At 44.5% G+C, this 22,346-nt stretch overlaps 1 protein-coding gene across 2 annotated transcripts in view; it reads left to right on the top strand.

Moving 5' to 3' along the window:
- LOC133550812 (RNA-binding protein RO60-like) overlaps nucleotides 1–20,254 on the top strand; it is a 35,027-nt gene extending 14,773 nt beyond the window's left edge. Inside the window, exons 2-9 of one of the 2 annotated variants that reach the window (XM_061896866.1) lie at nucleotides 1,599–2,141; nucleotides 4,751–4,971; nucleotides 15,403–15,549; nucleotides 15,625–15,762; nucleotides 15,866–15,982; nucleotides 19,425–19,541; nucleotides 19,601–19,747; nucleotides 19,827–20,254. In XM_061896866.1, coding sequence (XP_061752850.1) covers nucleotides 1,599–2,141; nucleotides 4,751–4,971; nucleotides 15,403–15,549; nucleotides 15,625–15,762; nucleotides 15,866–15,982; nucleotides 19,425–19,541; nucleotides 19,601–19,747; nucleotides 19,827–19,979 — 1,583 coding nt within the window. In that variant the 3' untranslated portion in view covers nucleotides 19,980–20,254. The remainder of the gene's footprint in view (nucleotides 1–1,598; nucleotides 2,142–4,750; nucleotides 4,972–15,402; nucleotides 15,550–15,624; nucleotides 15,763–15,865; nucleotides 15,983–19,424; nucleotides 19,542–19,600; nucleotides 19,748–19,826) is intronic. The other variant, XM_061896867.1, reaches the window with a different exon arrangement.
- The last annotated feature ends 2,092 nt before the right edge of the window (nucleotides 20,255–22,346 follow it).

Here is a 22,346-nt window from a genome sequence, read left to right as displayed (position 1 = left end):
AAGAATCCAAATATTTTAAGAAGTATTTCCGTAAGAGCCAGATCATTTTTTTTGTCCAACACTGAACACAACTAAACGCGTGCATTTTTAAGTAAGACCAACATTACTAGAGTATAATAGGTCTCGTATTCTTTGTAATAACGTGGATATTCTGAAGCTAACTGTGGAGGGACGTGGCCTGCGGGGCCTGCAGCAAAGCGGGGCGTGCCAGGACCGGCCTCGAAATCAGCGACAGGTGCGTACATGGCCCACTTGGGCCTTGTTATCTAATCACCTGTCGCTCTGTTATAAGCAGCAGCCGGGAGGAGAGACGGGGTTGGAGCTGGAGCCAGAGCGCGAGCGAGAACGAAAGAGAAAAAGACAATTGCTGGAAAGCAACCGAGAGACTTATTGAAAAATAAAAAAATATCGTGGTCTGAAGAACCCCCAGGAGGGCAAGCCCTCAAAAAAACAATAATAAATAAATCATGCAATTTCTTCAATCAATCAATCAATGTTTATTTATATAGCCCCAAATCACAAATGTCTCAAAGGACTGCACAAATCATTACGACTACAACATCCTCGGAAGAACCCACAAAAGGGCAAGGAAAACTCACACCCAGTGGGCAGGGAGAATTCACATCCAGTGGGACGCCAGTGACAATGCTGACTATGAGAAACCTTGGAGAGGACCTCAGATGTGGGCAACCCCCCCCCCCCCCCCCCCCCTCTAGGGGACCGAAAGCAATGGATGTCGAGCGGGTCTAACATGATACTGTGAAAGTTCAATCCATAGTGGCTACAACACAGCCGCGAGAGTTCAGTTCAAGCGGATCCAAGACAGCAGCGAGAGTCCCGTCCACAGGAAACCATCTCAAGCGGATCAGCAGCGTAGAGATGTCCCCAACCGATACAGGCGAGCGGTCCATCCTCGGTCCCGACGAGCGGTCCATCCTGGGTCTCGACTCTGGACGGCCAGTACTTCATCCATGGTCATCGGACCGGACCCCCTCCACAAGGGAGGGGGGGACATAGGAGAAAGAAAAGAAGCGGCAGATCAACTGGTCTAAAAAGGAGGTCTATTTAAAGGCTAAAGTATACAGATGAGTTTTAAGGTGAGACTTAAATGCTTCTACTGAGGTGGCATCTCGAACTGTTACCGGGAGGGCATTCCAGAGTACTGGAGCCCGAACGGAAAACGCTCTATAGCCCGCAGACTTTTTTTTGGGCTCTAGGAATCACTAATAAGCCGGAGTCTTTTGAACGCAGATTTCTTGCCGGGACATATGGTACAATACAATCGGCAAGATAGGCTGGAGCTAGACCGTGTAGTATTTTATACGTAAGTAGTAAAACCTTCTTGAACAAGTGCGGTAGAAAAAAGGATGGATGGATTCAAATGCATGAACATGTTTAATATTTTGAACGTTATTTTTAACGTTTGGATTACAAGTGGAATTAGTCATTACTTATCGTGTTAAGCGGTGTCAGCTCAGATTTATCCGAGAGCCACAGGTTCCCTACCCCTGACGTATGATGTCACCTAGCGCTAGAATGTAGGGCGGTCCTTCATCCCGGTGAGCGAAGATGACTTCTTGTTGTCCTCTCTGGTCCAGGTGGTCCCACAATGCAAGGAGACGGCAGCCAGTGGGAGGTGAGTGACCAGACCAGACTGTGCCGCTTCCTCTGCTACGGCTCAGACCAGATGACCTACGCTACCAGAGACCAGGCAGGTCCGGGCATGGAGCGTGTGGGATCCATGCTCTCCATGCTCCAGGAGGGCCAAGGCGTCCAGGTGGTGGAGACCATCCAGAAGTTTGCTCAGGAAGGACAAGCGGTCCGAGTGGAGCCCTGCATTTTTGCCTTGGCGTTGTGCTCGCAACACTCTGAGCTGAAGACCAGACAGGCGGCCTTCAAGGCGCTGAAGGAGGTTTGCCCGCGGCCCGCCCATCTTTTCTCTTTCATCCAGTACAAGAAAGAACTGAAGGAAGACATGAAGTGTGGAATGTGGGGACGGGCCCTCAGAAAAGCCGTGTCCGACTGGTACAGCAAGCAGGATGCTCTGGGTCTGGCTGCGGCCGTCAGCACATGTAAACAAAGACAGGGTTGGTCACACCAGGACTTACTCAGGCTCTCCCACACCAAACCAGCCGATGAAGGTAAAACATCATTCCAGTTCCAATTTGAAATGAAGTAGAATTCCAATTCCATGATATTCCAGTTGTTTTTGCACCATAACCCACACACGTTATATTTTCATTTTCATTTCATCTGAATTATTTCATTTAAAGTTCCCCTGTCTGGCAAAACCAACCGTTCGTACTTATTCAGATCTACATCTCAACTCACGGCTGGGATGTTTAGAAAACAGTCTTGACACACCTTTTCCGTTACTTGGCCATCAATTTGAATTGTAAGGAATTTATTTCCACTTCCTGTAGTTCCAGTTCCACACCGGGTGGGGTGGAGACGGATCAATCCACGTTGCAATTCTTCAAATTCCTTTTTTTTCTTTTTCACTACCGTGTTTCATGGCCGCGACCACCAGAGGTGCTGTGGCTTCAGTCCACTACTTAGTGGTCCAAGCAAGAACCTAACCCTACTCCATTTTATGGTGTCAATCTCCAATTCTTATTTTTCTTCTCCGCTACTTTCCACATTTTTTCACCCGATTCTAAGCGTTAAGACTTAAAACAGTTCTGCCTATTCGGGAACCGAGGCCTTTCCCTTGAGAAATTCCAAAAATTCCCAGGTTTTCCAGGACATTTCCCCCATTCAAAATGGATTGCCCATTTTTCAAATTTCCACCATTTCCGCGTTTTTCAACCGATTCAAATCATTCCACCTTCAACATATTCCACTCATCCAGGACATCCGAACAACCAATTTTCCAATTTCAAAAAAATTCCAGAAATTCGAGTTCTTTCCAAAATTCCCATGAAATTCCCATTGAAATGAATGGGACATTTTTCAAAGTTCCACAACACCCACATTTTTTATCCGATTCAAGCTGTTCCATTTTCAAAATATTCAGCCTGTTCAACAATTGTGTGCTCTCCAATCGTTCTAAAAAAAAAATCCTGGATTTTCCACAATTCTAAGTTTTCGGGACATTTCCCCCATTCAAAATGAATTGCCCATTTTTCAAATTTCCACCATTTCCGCGTTTTTCAACCGATTCAAATCATTCCACCTTCAACATATTCCACTCATCCAGGACATCCGAACAACCAATTTTCCAAGTTCAAAAAAATTCCAGAAATTCGAGTTCTTTCCGAAATTTCCATGAAATTCCCATTGAAATGAATGGGACATTTTTCAAAGTTCCACAACACCCACATTTTTTATCCGATTCAAGCTGTTCCTTTTTCAAAATATTCAGCTTGTTCAACAATTGTGTGCTCTCCAATCGTTCTAAAAAAAAAAAATCCTGGATTTTCTACAATTCCAAGTTTTCGGGACATTTTCCCCGTTCAAAATAAATTGGCCATTTTTTAAACTTCCCCCATTTCCACATTTTTCAACCGATTCAAAGCATTCCACCTTCAACACATTCCACTCATCCTGGACATACAAACAACCATTTTTATAAGTTAAAAGAATTTCAGGAATTCCCAATTTTTTCACCCTTATTTCTGTCGACTACTTCTGCATTTTTCAACCTTTGTACTATCAAAAAATTCCTCTTAATCAAAACAAAAAACAAAATCGCTTTTTGAACTGGAAAAATTCAGTTTTTTGCCGAAATTCCGTAATACCTTTTCTTAATGAAAAAAAATGTTACTACTTCAACATTTCTTGACCGATTCAAACAATTCCAACACCAACCAATTCAGTTCATTTGGGACATTCATGCTCCGTTTTCAAAAAAATCCAGCTTTTCCCAAAATTTCCAGGAAGTTTCCATTGAAATGAATGGGACATTTTTCAAAGTTCCACAACAACCACATTTTTTATCCGATTCAAGCTGTTCCATTTTCAAAATATTCAGCCTGTTCAACAATTGTGTGCTCTCCAATTGTTCTAAAAAAAAAAAAAATCCTGGATTTTCTACTATTCCAAGTTTTCGGGACATTTTCCCCGTTCAAAATAAATTGGCCATTTTTTAAACTTCCCCCATTTCCACATTTTTCAACCAATTCAAAGCATTCCACCTTCAACACATTCCACTCATCCTGGACATACAAACAACCATTTTTATAAGTTAAAAAAAAATTCAGGAATTCCCAATTTTTTAACCCTTATTTCTGTCGACTACTTCTACATTTTTCAACCTTTGTACTATCAAAAAATTCCTCTGAATCAAAACAAAAAACAAAATTGCTTTTTAAACTGGAAAAATTCAGTTTTTGGCCAAAATTCCGTAATACCTTTTCTTAATTAAAAAAAATGTTACTACTTCAACATTTCTTGACCGATTCAAACAATTCCAACACCAACCAATTCAGTTCATTTGGGACATTCATGCTCCGTTTTAAAAAAATCCAGTTTTTCCCAAAATTTCCAGGAAGTTTCCATTGAAATGAATTGGACATTTTTCAAAGTTCCACAACACCCACATCTTTCAAGCTATTCAAAGCATTCCAACATCAATACATTCCACTCATCCTGGACTTTCAAACTAGCCTCATCTAGTTTTAGAGTCCTTCTCACCTTATTTAAACTGATTGATGACTTTGCAAAGAAGCTGATGATAAGAAAAAATGTTGGATGTGGTGTTTTTATGAGCTTTTCGCACAGTTTGTTTACTATGGCGTGTTTCTTCCAGCTATTGCCCTGATCTGCCAGTATGTAACCAAGGAATGGAAAGATGTCCAAGTGGCGTACGCCGACAGAGACAACTCGGATGAGGTATCCAAGGTGCTGTCCTATCTGGAAGTGGTGGAGAAGGCCAGGCACAGTTGTGACGAAACCGAGGTCATTACTTTGATTGAGGAACACAACTTGGAGAGAGAGCAGCTTCTTACAGACCACCTCAAGTCCAAATCGGTGAGTACCTCTTTGCGTTATTTCATCGTACTGAACGCTGAATGTGACGCATTGACGCTTCCGGTCAAATTGTTCCCTAAAAGCCAAAGCTTTTGAATACCTCATTCGTTCCACTAAGGCACCTAGAAGATTGTTAAAAGGAACTCCTTCTCCTGTAATTATTGATGTCTGTACATCACATGCAGCTTGAAGGGGAACTGCACTTCTTTTGTCTATCCTTCAAAGTCCTTATATAAGATGAAAACACTGGTTTTTGTTTTTTATACACCAGCAAAAGTCAATTTCGCCTATAAAGCACACTAAAATACAACCTACATGCTGTAAGCATACCGTATTTCCTTGAATTGCCGCAGGGCATATAGTAGATTAGATTAGATCGGGGGTGCCCACACTTTTTCTGCAGGCGAGCTACTTTTCAATTGACCAACTCGAGGGGATCTACCTCATTTATATATATCATTTATATTTATTTATTTATGAAAGAGACATTTTTGTAATCAAGTTAAATGTGTTTAATGATAATACAAGCATGTGTAACACATATAGATGTCTTTCTTTTACAAAGACAAGAATATAAGTTGGTGTATTACCTGATTCTGATGACTTGCATTGATTGGAATCAGACAGTAATGATGATAACGCCCACATTTTCAAATGGAGGAGAAAAAAAGTTGTCCTTTCTGTACAATACCACATGAAAGTGGTTGGTTTTTGGCATCTAATTCATCCAGCTTCCATACACTTTACAAGAAAAACGTTGGCGGCAAATTCCGTAGCTTGCTTGATTGACATTCACGGCACCCGAGAGTCTTGTGAGATGACGCTGGCTGCTGCCAGTTCATTATTATGAAAAAATGACAGAGAGGAAGGCGAGAAACACTTTTTATTTCAACAGACTTTCGCGCCGTCCCTTCCGTCAAAACTCTAAAGGCCGACTGCACATTTCCTATCTTCACAATAAAAGCCCTGCTTCATGCTGCCTGCGCTAACAAAATAGAGTCTCGGAAAGCTGGCGTGCACAAGTGATGTGCACGCCAGCTTTCTGAGGGATCGCTTGTGCACGCCAGTTTTCCGAGACTCTGTATTTAGTTAGCGCAGGCAGCATGAAGCAGGGCTTTTATTGTGAAGATAGGAAATGTGCAGTCGGCCTTTAGAGTTTTGACGGAAGGTACGGCGCGAGAGTCTGTTGAAATAAAAAGTGTTTCTCGCCTTCCTCTCGGTCATATTTTCATAATAATGATCTTGCAGCAGCCAGCGTCATCTCACAAGACCCTCCGGTACCGTGAATGTCATTTAAGTGACGTCTTGGTGAAGATTGATGATCACTCATTTTTAGGTCTATTTTTTAAAAAGCCTGGCTGGAGATCGACCGACACACCCCCCGCGGTCGACTGGTAGCTCGCGATCGACGTAATGGGCACCCCTGGATTAGATAGTGCTTTATTTATTCCGTCAGGAGAGTTCCTTCAGGAAAATCACAATTTTCAGCACAATCCCGTTCGGGCTCCAGTACTCTGGAATGCCCTCCCGGTAACAGTTCGAGATGCTACCTCAGTAGAAGCATTTAAGTCTCACCTTAAAACTCATCTGTATACTCTAGCCTTTAAATAGACCTCCTTTTTAGACCAGTTGATCTGCCGCTTCTTTTCTTTCTCCTATGTCCCCCCCTCCCTTGTGGAGGGGGTCCGGTCCGATGACCATGGATGAAGTACTGGCTGTCCAGAGTCGAGACCCAGGATGGACCGCTCGTCGGGACCCAGGATGGACCGCTCGCCTGTATCGGTTGGGGACATCTCTACGCTGCTGATCCGCTCGAGATGGTTTCCTGTGGACGGGACTCTCGCTGCTGTCTTGGAGCCACTGTGGATTGAACTTTCGCAGTATCATGTTGGACCCGCTCGACATCCATTGCTTTCGGTCCCCTAGAGGGGGGGGGGTTGCCCACATCTGAGGTCCTCTCCAAGGTTTCTCATAGTCAGCATTGTCGCTGGCGTCCCACTGAATGTGAATTCTCCCTGCCCACTGGGTGTGAGTTTTCCTTGCCCTTTTGTGGGTTCTTCCGAGGATGTTGTAGTCGTAATGATTTGTGCAGTCCTTTGAGACATTTGTGATTTGGGGCTATATAAATAAACATTGATTGATTGATTGAAGATCAGACAAACATTACAGAGAGACAGAACAGGATCGCTGACGGGTCTGCCGGCTTCCAGCGCCCCTTACAAAAAAAAAATAGATACAGGTAAACAAGGGGGGTGGAATGGGAGGAAAAAATAGAAGATTAAAATAAAATAAAATACAATACAAATCGGTCTTAGCCTGGGCCCTGGAGAGGGGGTGCAGACCGAGGCCAAGGGAAAAAAAACAAGAAAAAAAACAACAACAACTCATAGCCATAGAACACACCCCTCTTACATGTTTGTAAGAGGGAAACATCAAACATCAAAGAACACATAGGACATTAAAGCAGCAGATACAACCAGACACTTCTACATACAGCTATGAATAAAAAGTAAAAGCAACATATCCACTGTGGTGGCCTCTGCGGTGTTCCACGCCATCGTCCGCTGGGGTGGAGGGAGCATAGCCAGAGACAGGAGCAGACCCAACAAAGCAACCAGGACAGCCGACTCCACTCTCGGCCAGCGTCCAGTTCGCATGGATGAGCGAGGATACGTCCAAGGTGACTGAGGCGTCCGACACCCGCTCACCCAGCCAGGACACCGCGAAACCTCTCCCTCCCGGCGCTCAGTGCTAGCTCCTTAGCCCTGTCCCCTCATCCGCATCTCCTCCAGTCGCTCCAAACCGACTCCGGTGTGGCAGACACCCAGCAGCTGGTCTCCATGGCCAAAATGCTCCCGGGAGGCAGATCCAGAAGTCCACAAAAAAGCACAGCAGAAGTCGCTAAAGTGCCACCCCTTGTCACACAGTCCCGGACCAAAAGGCAAAAAAATATAATAAGACATGAAAACAAAAGGATGACACAAGAGCACAGAGTTCCTGCCAACAGCAGCCACTACAGCAGCGCCATCTTGGAAAAGCATGCGCCTGCCTTGAATTACTGGCGGGTCAAACTCGCTTCCCAAAATAATTAGCGCATGCTTAGTATTACCGCCCGGTCAAACTCGTGACGTCACGAGCGACACTTCCCCTGTCATCATTTTCAAAATGGAGGAGGCTGATTTCAATACCGGTAAATTTGAAATCGCGTAAAGGGAAGAAGATTAAGAGCTATTCCGTAGGATCTGACCGGCCACATCAAACATGAGGTGGACGCGGGAAAATACTGCGGCATGGTCATGCTGGACATTCAGAAGGCCTTTGACACCGTTAACCACGCTATACTGTTGGATAAGCTCCGAGCAATCGGATTCGACCAAACCTCATCGAGCTGGATGCAATCTTACTTGGAGGGGAGGAAACAGGTTGTAGAGGTGAACGGCACCATGTCCCCTCCCCTCTCAGTGGAGTCCCCCAAGGCAGTATACTAGGACCTTTACTGTTCCTAATATACGTAAATGACATGCTATCAGCATGCCACTGTGAATTGTTCCTGTATGCGGATGACTCGGCCCTGCTGGTATCCGGAAAGGACAAGTCACAGGTGGAACAAATCTTCAGTGCTGAACTCCTCAATATTTGCACCTGGCTCGCAGACAACAAGCTATCCATACACTTAGGTAAAACGGAATCCATCCTATTTGGGTCCCATATCAAACTTAAGAAGGTCAGTGACTTCACTATAAAGGTGGGTGACATTGTTATCACCAGGAAGGATGAGATCACCTACCTAGGTTCCATTCTAGAGGCTAATCTTTCCTGTGATAAAATGGCAACCAAGGTGATCAAAAAGGTCAACCAAAGAACGAGATTCCTCTACAGAATCTCCTCTCTGGTCAACAAAAGCACCTTTAGGATTCTAGCGGGAACTCTCATTCAACCCTTCTTCGATTACGCTTGCACCTCCTGGTACCCCAGCACCTCCAAAACCCTCAAATCTAGACTCCAAACATCCCAGAATAAGCGAGTCTGGTTACTTTTAGACCTCCACCCCAGATCACACCTCAATCCAACCCACTTCTCCAAAGTGGGCTGGCTCAGGGTGGAGGACAGAGTAAAACAACTTGCACTGAGCCTAGTCTATAAAATCCGCTACACCTCCTTGATACCGAAGTACATGTCGAACTACTTCCTTAACGTAAATGACCGCCATAACCACAACACCAGGGGGAGCTCCACAAACCACGTTAAACCCAGATTTCGATCTAACAAAGGTCTTAACTCATTCTCTTTCTAAGCCACATCAATGTGGAATGCACTCCCAACAGGTATAAAAGTAAGTGCATCTCTATATTCAATCAATCAATCAATGTTTACTTATATAGCCCTAAATCACTAGTGTCTCAAAGGGCTGCACAAACCACCACGACATCCTCGGTAGGAAAACTCACACCCAGTGGGACATTGGTGACAATAATGACCCAGTGGGACGTCGGTGACAATGATGACTATGAGAACCTTAGAGAGGAGGAAAGCAATGGATGTCGAGCGGATCTAACATGATACTGTGAAAGTTCAATCCACAATGGATACAACACAGTTGCGAGAGTCCAGTCCAAAGAGGATCCAAGACACAGCAGCGAGAGTCCCGTTCACAGCGGAGCCAGCAGGAAACCATCCCAAGCGTAGGCGGACCAGCAGCGCAGAGATGTCCCCAGCCGATACACAGGCGAGCAGTACATGGCCACCGGATCGGACCGGACCCCCTCCACACGGGAGAGTGGGACATAGAAGAAAAAGAAAAGAAACGGCAGATCAACTGGTCTAAAAAGGGAGTCTATTTAAAGGCTAGAGTATACAAATGAGTTTTAAGGTGAGACTTAAATGCTTCCACTGAGGTGGCATCGCGAACTGTTACCGGGAGGGCATTCCAGAGTACTGGAGCCCGAACGGAAAATGCTCTATAGCCCGCAGACTTTTTTTGGGCTTTGGGAATCACTAATAAGCCGGAGTCCTTTGAACGCAGATTTCTTGCCGGGACATATGGTACAATACAATCGGCAAGATAAGATGGAGCTAGACCGTGTAGTATTTTATACGTAAGTAGTAAAACCTTAAAGTCACATCTTAAGTGCACAGGAAGCCAGTGCAGGTGAGCCAGTACAGGCGTAATGTGATCAAACTTTCTTGTTCTTGTCAAAAGTCTAGCAGCCGCATTTTGTACCAACTGTAATCTTTTAATGCTAGACATGGGGAGACCCGAAAATAATACGTTACAGTAGTCGAGGCGAGACGTAACAAACGCATGGATAATGATCTCAGCGTCTTTAGTGGACAGAATGGAGCGAATTTTAGCGATATTACGGAGATGAAAGAAGGCCGTTTTAGTAACGCTTTTAATGTGTGCCTCAAAGGAGAGAGTTGGGTCGAAGATAACACCCAGATTCTTTACCGTGTCGCCTTGTTTAATTGTTTGGTTGTCAAATGTTAGAGTTGTATTATTAAATAGAGTTCGGTGTCTAGCAGGACCGATAATCAGCATTTCCGTTTTTTTTGGCGTTGAGTTGCAAAAAGTTAGCGGACATCCATTGTTTAATTTCATTAAGACACGCCTCCAGCTGACTACAATCCGGCGTGTTGGTCAGCTTTAGGGGCATGTAGAGTTGGGTGTCATCAGCATAACAGTGAAAGCTAATACCGTATTTGCGTATGATGTCACCTAGCGGCAGCATGTAGATGCTGAAGAGTGCAGGGCCAAGGACCGAACCCTGGGGAACTCCACACGTTACCTTAACGTAGTCCGAGGTCACATTGTTATGGGAGACACACTGCATCCTATCAGTAAGATAAGAGTTAAACCAAGACAGGGCTAAGTCTGACATACCAATTCGTGTTTTGATACGTTCTAATAAAATATTATGATCGACGGTATCGAAAGCAGCGCTAAGATCGAGGAGCAGCAACATAGATGACGCATCAGAATCCATCGTTAGCAATAGATCATTAGTCATTTTTGCGAGGGCTGTCTCCGTGGAGTGATTTGCCCTGAAACCGGATTGAAAGGTTTCACATAGATTGTTAGACACTAAGTGTTCATTTAACTGCTCCGCAACAATTTTTTCAAGGATTTTTGAAATAAAGGGAAGGTGAGACACCGGTCGGTAATTTACCATGAGGTCAGGATCGAGGTTAGGTCTTTTAAGAAGAGGATGAATAACCGCTTTTTTGAATGCTAGGGGAACAGTGCCCGAGGAGAGTGAAAAGTTTATAATATTTAGCACTGATGGACCTAATAATACAAAGAGCTCCTTGATCAGTTTCCCAGGAAGAGGGTCAAGTAAACATGTTGTCTGTTTTATTCCATTTACACGTTGTAACAATTCCTCTAATGTTATTTCCTCAAAACGAGAGAAAGTATTTTGGAGGGCAGTATCCGCCGTACATACAATCGTGTCAGTGTTAATAGAACCCCGTTGTAGCAGGGACGCATTGTCTTTAATCTCCTTTCTAATGACTTCAATTTTCTTACTAAAGAATTGCATAAAGTCATCAGCTGAGTGGGTTGAGCTACTGGGAGGAGTCCCTTGTTGGGTTAGCGATGCTACCGTACTAAACAAAAATTTAGGATCGTTTTTATTACGGTGGATGAGATTTGAGTAATATTTAGCTTTAGCTAAGGTAAGCATGCGTTTATAAGTTATTAAACCATCACTCCATGCTTGATGGTGCACCTCAAGTTTAGTCGTGCGCCATTTGCGTTCCAGCTTTCTACATAATAATTTCTGAGCTCTAGTTTCTTCTGTAAACCACGGGGTGCGCTTTTTTGGAGCCTTTTTTAACTTTAGCGGTGCTATGTTATCAATGGTTTCGCGCAGGGCGTCGTTAAAGTTGTTAGTGAGGTTATCAATAGAGCCCACATACTTTGGGAATGGTGCCATTACCGAGGGCAGTAGGTCAGCAAGAGTTGTCGTTGTGGCAGCATTAATGTTGCGGCTGCTATAGCAGTTATTATTATTATTAGTTTGACGAACATGCGTCTGAACCTCGAATTCCTTCAAAACCGCTCTAAAACAACACCTCCAGACAACTTCAACACTTTACTAATACCCTCCTCCATTCACATCCCATCTCCCCGGATTATAAACAGCTCAAATGTACTTCTAATGTATATACTTGTTCTTATGCTATCTGAACTCACTATGTTCTCTGCTGGCTGTACATATCCTACTAAGTAAGACCTACACTGTTTCAATGTCCACATTTCTCTGTCGATGCAATTGTTGATGACTGAAGTTCTGATATCAACCAAAGCTCCTCATCCCACCCCCCGGATTGTAAATAATGTAAATAATTCAATGTACATACTATGATGATTAACTTGTGTGATGACTGTATTATGTTGATAGTATATATTTGTACCATGAATTGATTAACGTGGACCCCGACTTAAACAAGTTGAAAAACTTATTCGGGTGTTACCATTTAGTGGTCAATTGTACGGAATATGTACTGAACTGTGCAATCTACTAATAAAAGTATCAATCAATCAATCAATCAATGTAAGGTCCAAGCTTACATCACACTCAAATTTTTACTGCATGCCTTTGGTAAGTGCTGGAGTGAGAAGAGGTTTCAAAATAATTAGCGCATGCTTACTTTTACCGCGTGCCTTTGGTAAGCGCAGGAGTGAGACGAGGTTTTAAATTAATTAGCTCCCCGGCGGCAATTCAAGGAAATACGGTATATGTAATTCAGTAACTGACACATTCATGTGTGTCTTTCTGGACATCTCCGGGTCCAAGTTGGCTGTCAAAGCTGACCAACTTGTGGGTTTATGTCCACAGCCTTCTACTTTCCCCAATTTCTGAGGCCACGCAGCAGCTCAATATGTCGCTAGTTAGCTCTCTGTGATCACGGCGTTGCTAAAAGTAGTTTCTCTCTGTTAGCACCTCTAATAACAATATTTTTTGTATTCAGATCGCGGCATGTAAATGGAGTAATGTTTGTGTTTTTTAGAAAGCTTTATGTTACAATAGTGCAATACATTAGCTGCATTGTTAGCCACCTTGTACTGGCCATGTTTTACGACTTAGAATGTATAGAAAAATCTAAACATGTGTAAGTGTATATGTCATGTAGTAACATTCATAATAACATGTAATATATACATGATGTAAGTATACATGTCATGTAGTAACATTCATAATAACATGTAATATATGCATGATGTAAGTATATATGTAGTATCTAGTAACATTCATAATAACATGTAATATATACTTGATGTAAGTATATATGTCATGTAGTAACATTCATAATAACATGTAATATATACATGATGTAAGTATATATGTAATGTAATAACATTCATAATAACATGTAATATTTACATCTTTTGGTCATTTAAGCATACCCAGAGCATACATTTAAAAAACCCAACGCAGTCTGTTGTTTTTTTTTCTTCAAGACTGATTTTTACTCACTGCAGACTTTGTGAGAGTCAACAAACATAATAAAACATCACTTACTGTACAAGCTCTGCTGTCATTGGGATGCCAACTGCTAGGATGTTCATATATTCCCGTTTAGATGCAGAATGTCTCATAATCCTTGCAAAGAAAGGGGGGTCTTTTTGTGTCGTCCTCGCCAGTTTCAGGTCCTAAATGGCGGTCAAAGTGTACCCACTTGTCAGAATACCTACTCAGACGTCTCATGTCCAGGTGAGGTGATCTAGAATGAACTGGCAGGGAAGCGAGGAAGCAGCAGACCACTCCATGATGTAAATCTAGGGACAAAGGAAGTGATCACTAAAAATAGTTTGTCTGCGTTAGCACTTCTATTAACAATATCACTAACAATTGTTGATAGTTAAATCACCAAATGTAAACGGAGTGTTTTTAAATAGTTATTTATTGGACTTTATGGGTGAGATGAAGGATAAAGGAGCTACCTTTGTCTACGCGGTAAGCAGACTTTTATTTAATATTTCAAATCCATCAAAAAAATGTTATCTTGTCTTTCATTATGATTGTGAATGATATGCAAAATTCCCCAAAAATGTGCAGTTCCCCTTTAAAGTTTACTCGGCACTTATTTCTTGGTGTTGTTTCAAGCCAGGCTATTAGCATGCCTGCTCCTGGCTTTCCCCAGTACTTGATAATGATACTTGGGATACTAAGAAATGCAGTTTATTTGATGATTATTAACTTAGGGGAGTGGCTCCACACTGTGTATGGACATACAAGACTAGCTGCTAGCCGCTTGTCAGCCGGGGGACTACAAATAGTGTCAGCCAGAGGGGATGTGGTTTGTAATTGGCAGTGGTGATGGTCTACTTCAGGGGTGCCCATTACCAGTCGACCCCGGGGGGTGTGTCAGTCGATCTCCAGCCAGGCTTTTAAAAAAAATAGACCTAAAAATGAGTGATCATCAATCTTCACCAAGACGTCACTTAAATGACATTCACGGTACCGGAGGGTCTTGTGAGATGACGCTGGCTGCTGCAAGATCATTATTATGAAAATATGACCGAGAGGAAGGCGAGAAACACTTTTTATTTCAACAGACTCTCGCGCCGTACCTTCCGTCAAAACTCTAAAGGCCGACTGCACATTTCCTATCTTCACAATAAAAGCCCTGCTTCATGCTGCCTGCGCTAACTAAACACAGAGTCTCGGAAAACTGGCGTGCACAAGCGATCCCTCAGAAAGCTGGCGTGCACATCACTTGTGCACGCCAGCTTTCTGAGACTCTTATTTTGTTAGCGCAGGCAGCATGAAGCAGGGCTTTTATTGTGAAGATAGGAAATGTGCAGAGTTTTGACGGAAGGGACGGCGCGAAAGTCTGTTGAAATAAAAAGTGTTTCCCGCCTTCCTCTCTGTCATTTTTTCATAATAATGAACTGGCAGCAGCCAGCGTCATCTCACAAGACCCTCGGGTGCCGTGAATGTCAATCAAGCAAGCTACGGAATTTGCCGCCAATGTTTTTCTTGTAAAGTGTATGGAAGCTGGATGAATTAGATGCCAAAAACCAACCACTTTCATGTGGTATTGTACAAAAAGGACAACTTTTTTTCTCCTCCGTTTGAAAATGTGGGCGTTATCATCATTACTGTCTGATTCCAATCAATGCAAGTCATCAGAATCAGGTAATACACCAACTTATATTCTTGTCTTGGTGAAAGAAAGACATCTATATGTGTTACACATGCTTGTATTATCATTAAACACATTTAACTTGTTTACAAAAATGTCTCTTTCATAAATAAATAAATATAAATGATATATATAAATGAGGTAGATCCCCTCGAGTTGGTCAATTGAAAAGTAGCTCGCCTGCAGAAAAAGTGTGGGCACCCCTGGTCTACTTGTTCATGCAAATTGTCCAATACTGATTGGTACATCTCCACCTGAAAAGCTTTGTCACCCCCCCAGGTGTGGAGAGCGTTGCTAAAGGAAATGCCTCTCCAGTCAGCACTAAAGATCCTGGGGAAAATGACATTCAAAAAGGTGCTTCAGCCTGGTAGTTCGGAAACCGAAGCGCTGTGTGAGAGAATCCGCAGCGAGGCAGCGCTAAAAAAGGTATGGCCTTTCAGCTTCATCTTGGCATACAGTTGTTTTTCTGTTTTCTAGCCAGTGCTCCTTGTTTCCCTCCAGGCAAAAGTGCACCCATTTAGCATCCAGTTGGCTGCTGAAAACTACAAACGAGGCCAAGGCTATGAGGGGAAAAGTAAATGGGAAGCAGACGCCGATATCCTCAAAGCCCTGGACTTTGCTTTTTACAAGAGTTTCTTTGTAAGTGGTATGCAACAAATATACAGCATCCATTTGCTGAATTGTAAGTGGTATGCAACAAATATACAGCATCCATTTGCTGAATTGAGCTGTTCTTTTCCAGAATGTGGAGCGAGTGGGAAAAAGGTTCATTGTGGCCGTGGATGTGAGCACGTCCCTGACCAGTATGGTCCCAGGGACATCAGTCAGCACTGCAGTCGCGGCCGCACTGGTTGCAATGGTAAGTGAAGTGAATTGAATTATATTTATATAGCGCTTTTCTCAAGTGACTCAAAGCGTTTTACATAGTGACACCCAATATCTCAGTTACATTTAAACCAGTGTGGGTGGCACTGGGAGCAGGTGGGTAAAGTGTCTTGCCCAAGGACACAACGGCAGTAACTAGAATGGCACAAGCGGGAATCGAACCTGCAACCATCAAGTTGCTGGCACGGCCACTCTACCAACCGAGCTATGCCGCCCGTAAGACCCTAAGGCAGGGGTAGGGAACCTATGGCTCTAGAGCCAGATGTGGCTCGTTTGATGACTGCACCTGGCTCTCAGATAAATCTGAGCTGACGTTGCTTAACACGATAAGTAATGAATAATTCCACTTGTAATCACAGTGTTAAAAATAATGTTCAAAATATAAAACATTCTCATGCATTTTTAATCCATCCGTCCGTTTTCTACCGCACCTGTTCAAGAAGTTGCGTTAATGGTAAGAAGTTTTTTATTTATTATTGGTTAGTGTGGGGCTTGCCCTCCTGGGGGTTCTTCAGACCCCCAAGCACCGACATGAGAGCCTGTTTCAGGGTTACAATATTGTTTTGTTTTTCAATAAGTCACTCAGTTGCTTTCCAGCGATTGTCTGTTTCTCTTTCGTTCTCGCTCGCGCTCTGGCTCCAGCCCCAACCCCGTCTCTCCTCCTGGCTGCTGCTTATAACATAGTGACAGGTGATTAGATAACAAGGCCCAGGTGGGCCGTCTACGCACCTGTCGCTGATTTAGAGGCCGGTCCTGGCACACCTCAGTTCACTGCAGGCCCACAGGCCACGCCCCTTCCACAGTTAGCTTCAGAATAACAATGTTCTTACAAAGAATGAGAGACCTATTATACTCTAGAAATGTTGGTTTTACTTAAAAATGCACATGTTTAGTTGTGTTCAGTGTTAAAAAAAATATTATATGGCTCTTAAGGATACAAATGTTAAAATATTTGTTTTTTTGGCTCTCTCAGCCAAAAAGGTTCCCGACCCCTGCACTAGGCTAATGGCTTCTCCAAGAGCTGATTGGTAGCCAGGACTCAAGATAACATGGAGTCTAATCAAAGTGACCAGACCACAAGTGTTAGTTAAAGCTGCCCTATAAAAAACACACACACCTGTGGTAAGTTCTCAAGACGCATTGCCTGATGTGAACCATGCCTCGCACAAAAGAGCTCACAAATCTACGATCAAGATTTGAACTTGCATCAAGTTGGAAGGGGTTCCAAAAGTATCTATATAAGCCAGGGGTGCCCACACTTTTTCTGCAGGCGAGCTACTTTTCAATTGACCAACTCGAGGGGATCTACCTCATTTATATATATCATTTATATTTATTTATTTATGAAGGAGACATTTTTGTAAACAAGTTAATTGTGTTTAATGATAATACAAGCATGTGTAACACATATAGATGTCTTTCTTTCACCAAGACAAGAATATAAGTTGGTGTATTACCTGATTCTGATGACTTGCATTGATTGGAATCAGACAGTAATGATGATACCGCCCACATTTTCAAATGGAGGAGAAAAAAAGTTGTCCTTTCTGTACAATACCACATGAAAGTGGTTGGTTTTTGGCATCTAATTCATCCAGCTTCCATACACTTTACAAGAAAAACATTGGCGGCAAATTCCGTAGCTTGCTTGATTGACATTCACGGCACCCGAGGGTCTTGTGAGATGACGCTGGCTGCTGCCAGTTCATTATTATGAAAAAATGACAGAGAGGAAGGCGAGAAACACTTTTTATTTCAACAGACTTTCGCGCCGTCCCTTCCGTCAAAACTCTGCACATTTCCTATCTTCACAATAAAAGCCCTGCTTCATGCTGCCTGCGCTAACATAATAAGAGTCTCGGAAAGCTGGCGTGCACAAGTGATGTGCACGCCAGCTTTCTGAGGGATCGCTTGTGCACGCCAGTTTTCCGAGACTCTGTATTTAGTTAGCGCAGGCAGCATGAAGCAGGGCTTTTATTGTGAAGATAGGAAATGTGCAGTCGGCCTTTAGAGTTTTGACGGAAGGTACGGCGCGAGAGTCTGTTGAAATAAAAAGTGTTTCTCGCCTTCCTCTCGGTCATATTTTCATAATAATGATCTTGCAGCAGCCAGCGTCATCTCACAAGACCCTCCGGTACCGTGAATGTCTTTTAAGTGACGCCTTGGTGAAGATTGATGATCACTCATTTTTAGGTCTATTTTTTTTAAAAGCCTGGCTGGAGATCGACTGACACACCCCCCGCGGTCGACTGGTAGCTCGCGATCGACGTAATGGGCACCCCTGCCTCAGAGGATGTACATCCATCCATCCATCCATCCATCATCTTCCGCTTATCCGAGGTCGGGTCGCGGGGGCCGCAGCCTAAGCAGGGAAGCCCAGACTTCCCTATCTCCAGCCACTTCGTCTAGCTCTTCCCGGGGGATCCCGAGGCGTTCCCAGGCCAGCCGGGAGACATAGTTTTCCCAACGTGTCCTGGGTCTTCCCCGTGGCCTCCTACCGGTTGGACGTGCCCTAAACACCTCCCTTGGGAGGCGTTCGGATGCCCGAACCACTTCATCTGGCTCCTATCGATGTGGAGGAGCAGCGGCTTTACTTTGAGTTCCTCCCGGATAGCAGAGCTTCTCACCCTATCTCTAAGGGAGAGACCCGCCACCCGGCGGAGGAAACTCATTTCGGCCGCTTGTACCCGTGATCTTATCCTTTCGGTCATGACCCAAAGCTCATGACCATAGGTGAGGATGGGAACGTAGATCGACCGGTAAATTGAGAGCTTTGCCTTCCGGCTCAGCTCCTTCTTCACCACAACGGATCGATACAACGTCCGCATTACTGAAGACGCCGCACCGATCCGCCTGTCGATCTCACGATCCACTCCTCCCCCACTCGATAACAAGACTCCTAGGTACTTGAACTCCTCCACTTGGGGCAGGGTCTCCTCCCCAACCCGGAGATGGCACTCCACCCTTTTCCGGGCGAGAACCATGGACTCGGACTTGGAGGTGCTGATTCTCATTCCGGTCGCTTCACACTCGGCTGCGAACCGATCCAGTGAGAGCTGAAGATCCCGGCCAGATGAAGCCATCAGGACTACATCATCTGCAAAAAGCAGACACCTATTCCCGTGGCCACCAAACCGGAACCCCTCAACGCCTTGGCTGCGCCTAGAAATTCTGTCCATAAAAGTTATGAACAGAATCGGTGACAAAGGACAGCCTTGGCGGAGTCCAACCCTCACATCCTTCAGGATGTACATTACGTAGCAAAAAAAATCATTCTTTCACTTCATTCCGCCAATGTTTCTGATAACATGCTGCATTCATTTTGCCTTCAATTACAACCAAGGTGAGCGACTTTGCAGGCCATTAACCTGCTTTGTCGATAAACCCCTCTCATTATTTCCCTTGTGTGTCCTCAGGTGTTTGCCAGAACAGAGAAGGGCACGCGTGTGCTGGCATACTCTGAAGGAGCTTTGAAGCCGTGCGCCGTGTCAGCCGACATGACCCTCGCACAAATGACCGATAATCTCATAAAGGTGAAGAACCTGAAACGTGTGTTGTTTTTGTGATTCCACAACATAATGCTGTGTTCCAGATCCCCGGAAAGAGCACTGATTGCACTCTTCCAATCACATGGGCCATCAAGAAAGGCACACCTGCAGACGTCTTCATCATTCTCACCAACAACGCTTTGTCGCCTCACTCCGCCAACCCAGTGGCTACGCTAAAGAAGCACAGAGAAGTACATTTCGATGTCCACACAATGCGTCTTTATGTATATAGTGAGCAGTAATCAGATCACATGGTTCTTCGGTCAACAGAAATTAAGGTGCCAGTCCAAGTTGGTGATTTGCGGGCTGACCTCAGGTGGGGGAACCCTGGGGGACCCGGGGGACAAAGGTGTACTGAACATCAGCGGCTTTGATCTCGGAGCCTTTACCGTCATCCGTAACTTTGCCAACAACCTGGTGTAGAAGTGGTGCCAAACATGGAATTGTATCGTTTTGTCTGCAAAATGAAGGCTCAATTGGCTCAGACTAGAACGTAGAGTGCAACTAATCAAAGAACATGAAGTGTCCAGCAGGCTGGGAGTCACGAAAATGTGCTCTTAGACGATGGTTTCATACCGGGCTGGCAAAGCAATCAATGAATTCAACTGGTTGTTGAAGAGGTGAATGCTAGCTTGAGTGGCTGCAGTTACACTTGAGGACAGAATTAAAATGACATTTGTGTTCAAGTATCTTCCAAATAGGTTGTCCATGCAGCTTTTCCTCCAATATTTACTTTGCAAACACAAACAACCACTTGATAGAAGTACCAGGACCGAAATGATTAGCCCTCTTGATGCTAACAGGCAGCTGTGTCATTTTCGCTAGTGTTAGTTTTCCACTAGTCCCACTAACATCTCCTCAGCAACCCCAGCCCATTCCTCTGTGGCAAACCTCTCAAGTGCCCCCACATTGGATGGTCTTCTGCCATGAACCTGGGTCTGCAATTCTCCCCAAAACATTCTTCATGGGATTAGTGCAGAACATTGACTTTGACCCCCTGGTGGTAGTTCTTCACCAGGAGTGACGTAGGCTTTGATTTGTTAACATGTTGGAAGACTTTAAGGTTTTACTACTTACGTATAAAATACTACACGGTCTAGCTCCAGCCTATCTTGCCGATTGTATTGTACCATATGTCCCGGCAAGAAATCTGCGTTCAAAAGACTCCGGCTTATTAGTGATTCCTAGAGCCCAAAAAAAGTCTGCGGGCTATAGAGCGTTTTCCGTACTCTGGAATGCCCTCCCGGTAACAGTTTGAGATGCTACCTCAGTAGAAGCATTTAAGTCTCACCTTAAAACTCATCTGTATACTCTAGCCTTTAAATAGACCTCCTTTTTAGACCAGTTGATCTGCCGCTTCTTTTCTTTCTCCTATGTCCCCCCCCTCCCTTGTGGAGGGGGTCCGGTCCGATGACCATGGATGAAGTACTGGCTGTCCAGAGTCGTCGGGACCCAGGATGGACCGCTCGCCTGTATCGGTTGGGGACATCTCTACGCTGCTGATCCGCCTCCGCTTGAGATGGTCTCCTGTGGACGGGACTCTCGCTGCTGTCTTGGATCCGCTTTGAACTGAACTCTCGCGGCTGTGTTGGAGCCACTTTGGATTGAACTTTCACAGCATCATGTTAGACCCGCTCCACATCCATTGCTTTCGGTCCCCTAAAGGGGGGGGGGGGTTGCCCACATCTGAGGTCCTCTCCAAGGTTTCTCATAGTCAGCATTGTCACTGGCGTCCCACTGGATGTGAATTCTCCCTGCCCACTGGGTGTGAGTTTTCCTTGCCCTTTTGTGGGTTCTTCCGAGGATGTTGTAGTCGTAATGATTTGTGCAGTCCTTTGAGACATTTGTGATTTGGGGCTATATAGATAAACATTGATTGATTGATTGATTGATTGACTAAGCCGTGTGTGACCCAGACCCAGTTTTGCTGCTGACTGCATGAGGTTTTGAACCGATGGCTTGTACAGTCCAGGTAGAGAACGACACTTGGTCCCGGGTGGAGGAGTTGAAGTATCTCGGGGTCTTGTTCACGAGTCAGGAAAAGATGGGGAAGGAAACAAGAACTGAGCCAGAAGGCAAATCTCTCGGTCTACCGAGCTATATGCTTTCCTACTCCCACCTGTGGTCATGAAGTGTGGGTCATGACCGAAAAAATAAGATCACAGATACAAGCGGCCGAAATGAATTTCCTTCAGACGGGTGGCTGGCATCTCCCTTAGAGATAGGGTGAGAAGTTGAGTCACCCGAGAGAGACTCTGAGTAGAGACACTGCTCCTTCGCTTGGAAAGGAGCCAGCTTAGGTGGTTGGGGAATCTTGTGCAGATGCCTCACAAGCGTCTCCCTAGGGAGGTCCTCCTTGCACGTCCCCCTGGGAGGAGACCCCGGGGCAGGCCAAGGACCAGATGGGGGGGGGTTTACATCTCCTCTCTGGCCTGGGTATGCTTTGGGATTCCCCAGGATAGAAGTTGCTAATGTTGCTCTGGAGAGGGAAGTCTGGGGGTCTCTGCTGGAGCTGTTGTCCCTGCCCCCCCATTTGAAGATGGATGGATTTCTTGCCAATATTTTTCTTTAAGACTCTTTACACCTTGACTAGATTCCTACTTCCAAATGCACTGAAGCAACCCCACAGCATGATGCTCACACCACCATGTTTCACTGTGTGGACCGTGGTCTTTAACTTGTACCCTTCTTTTTACAAACATAGGCGGTGTCTTCATGGCCAAAGAACTGTAGTTTAAATAGACTCCCTTTTTAGACCAGTTGATCTGCCGTTTCTTTTCTTTTTCTCCT

This window comes from Nerophis ophidion, linkage group LG04 (assembly GCF_033978795.1).
Source record: "Nerophis ophidion isolate RoL-2023_Sa linkage group LG04, RoL_Noph_v1.0, whole genome shotgun sequence".
Classification (NCBI taxonomy): Eukaryota; Metazoa; Chordata; class Actinopteri; order Syngnathiformes; family Syngnathidae; genus Nerophis; species Nerophis ophidion.
Note: the sequence above shows the minus strand (reverse complement) of the source record. Positions and strands in the feature narration are given on the sequence as shown.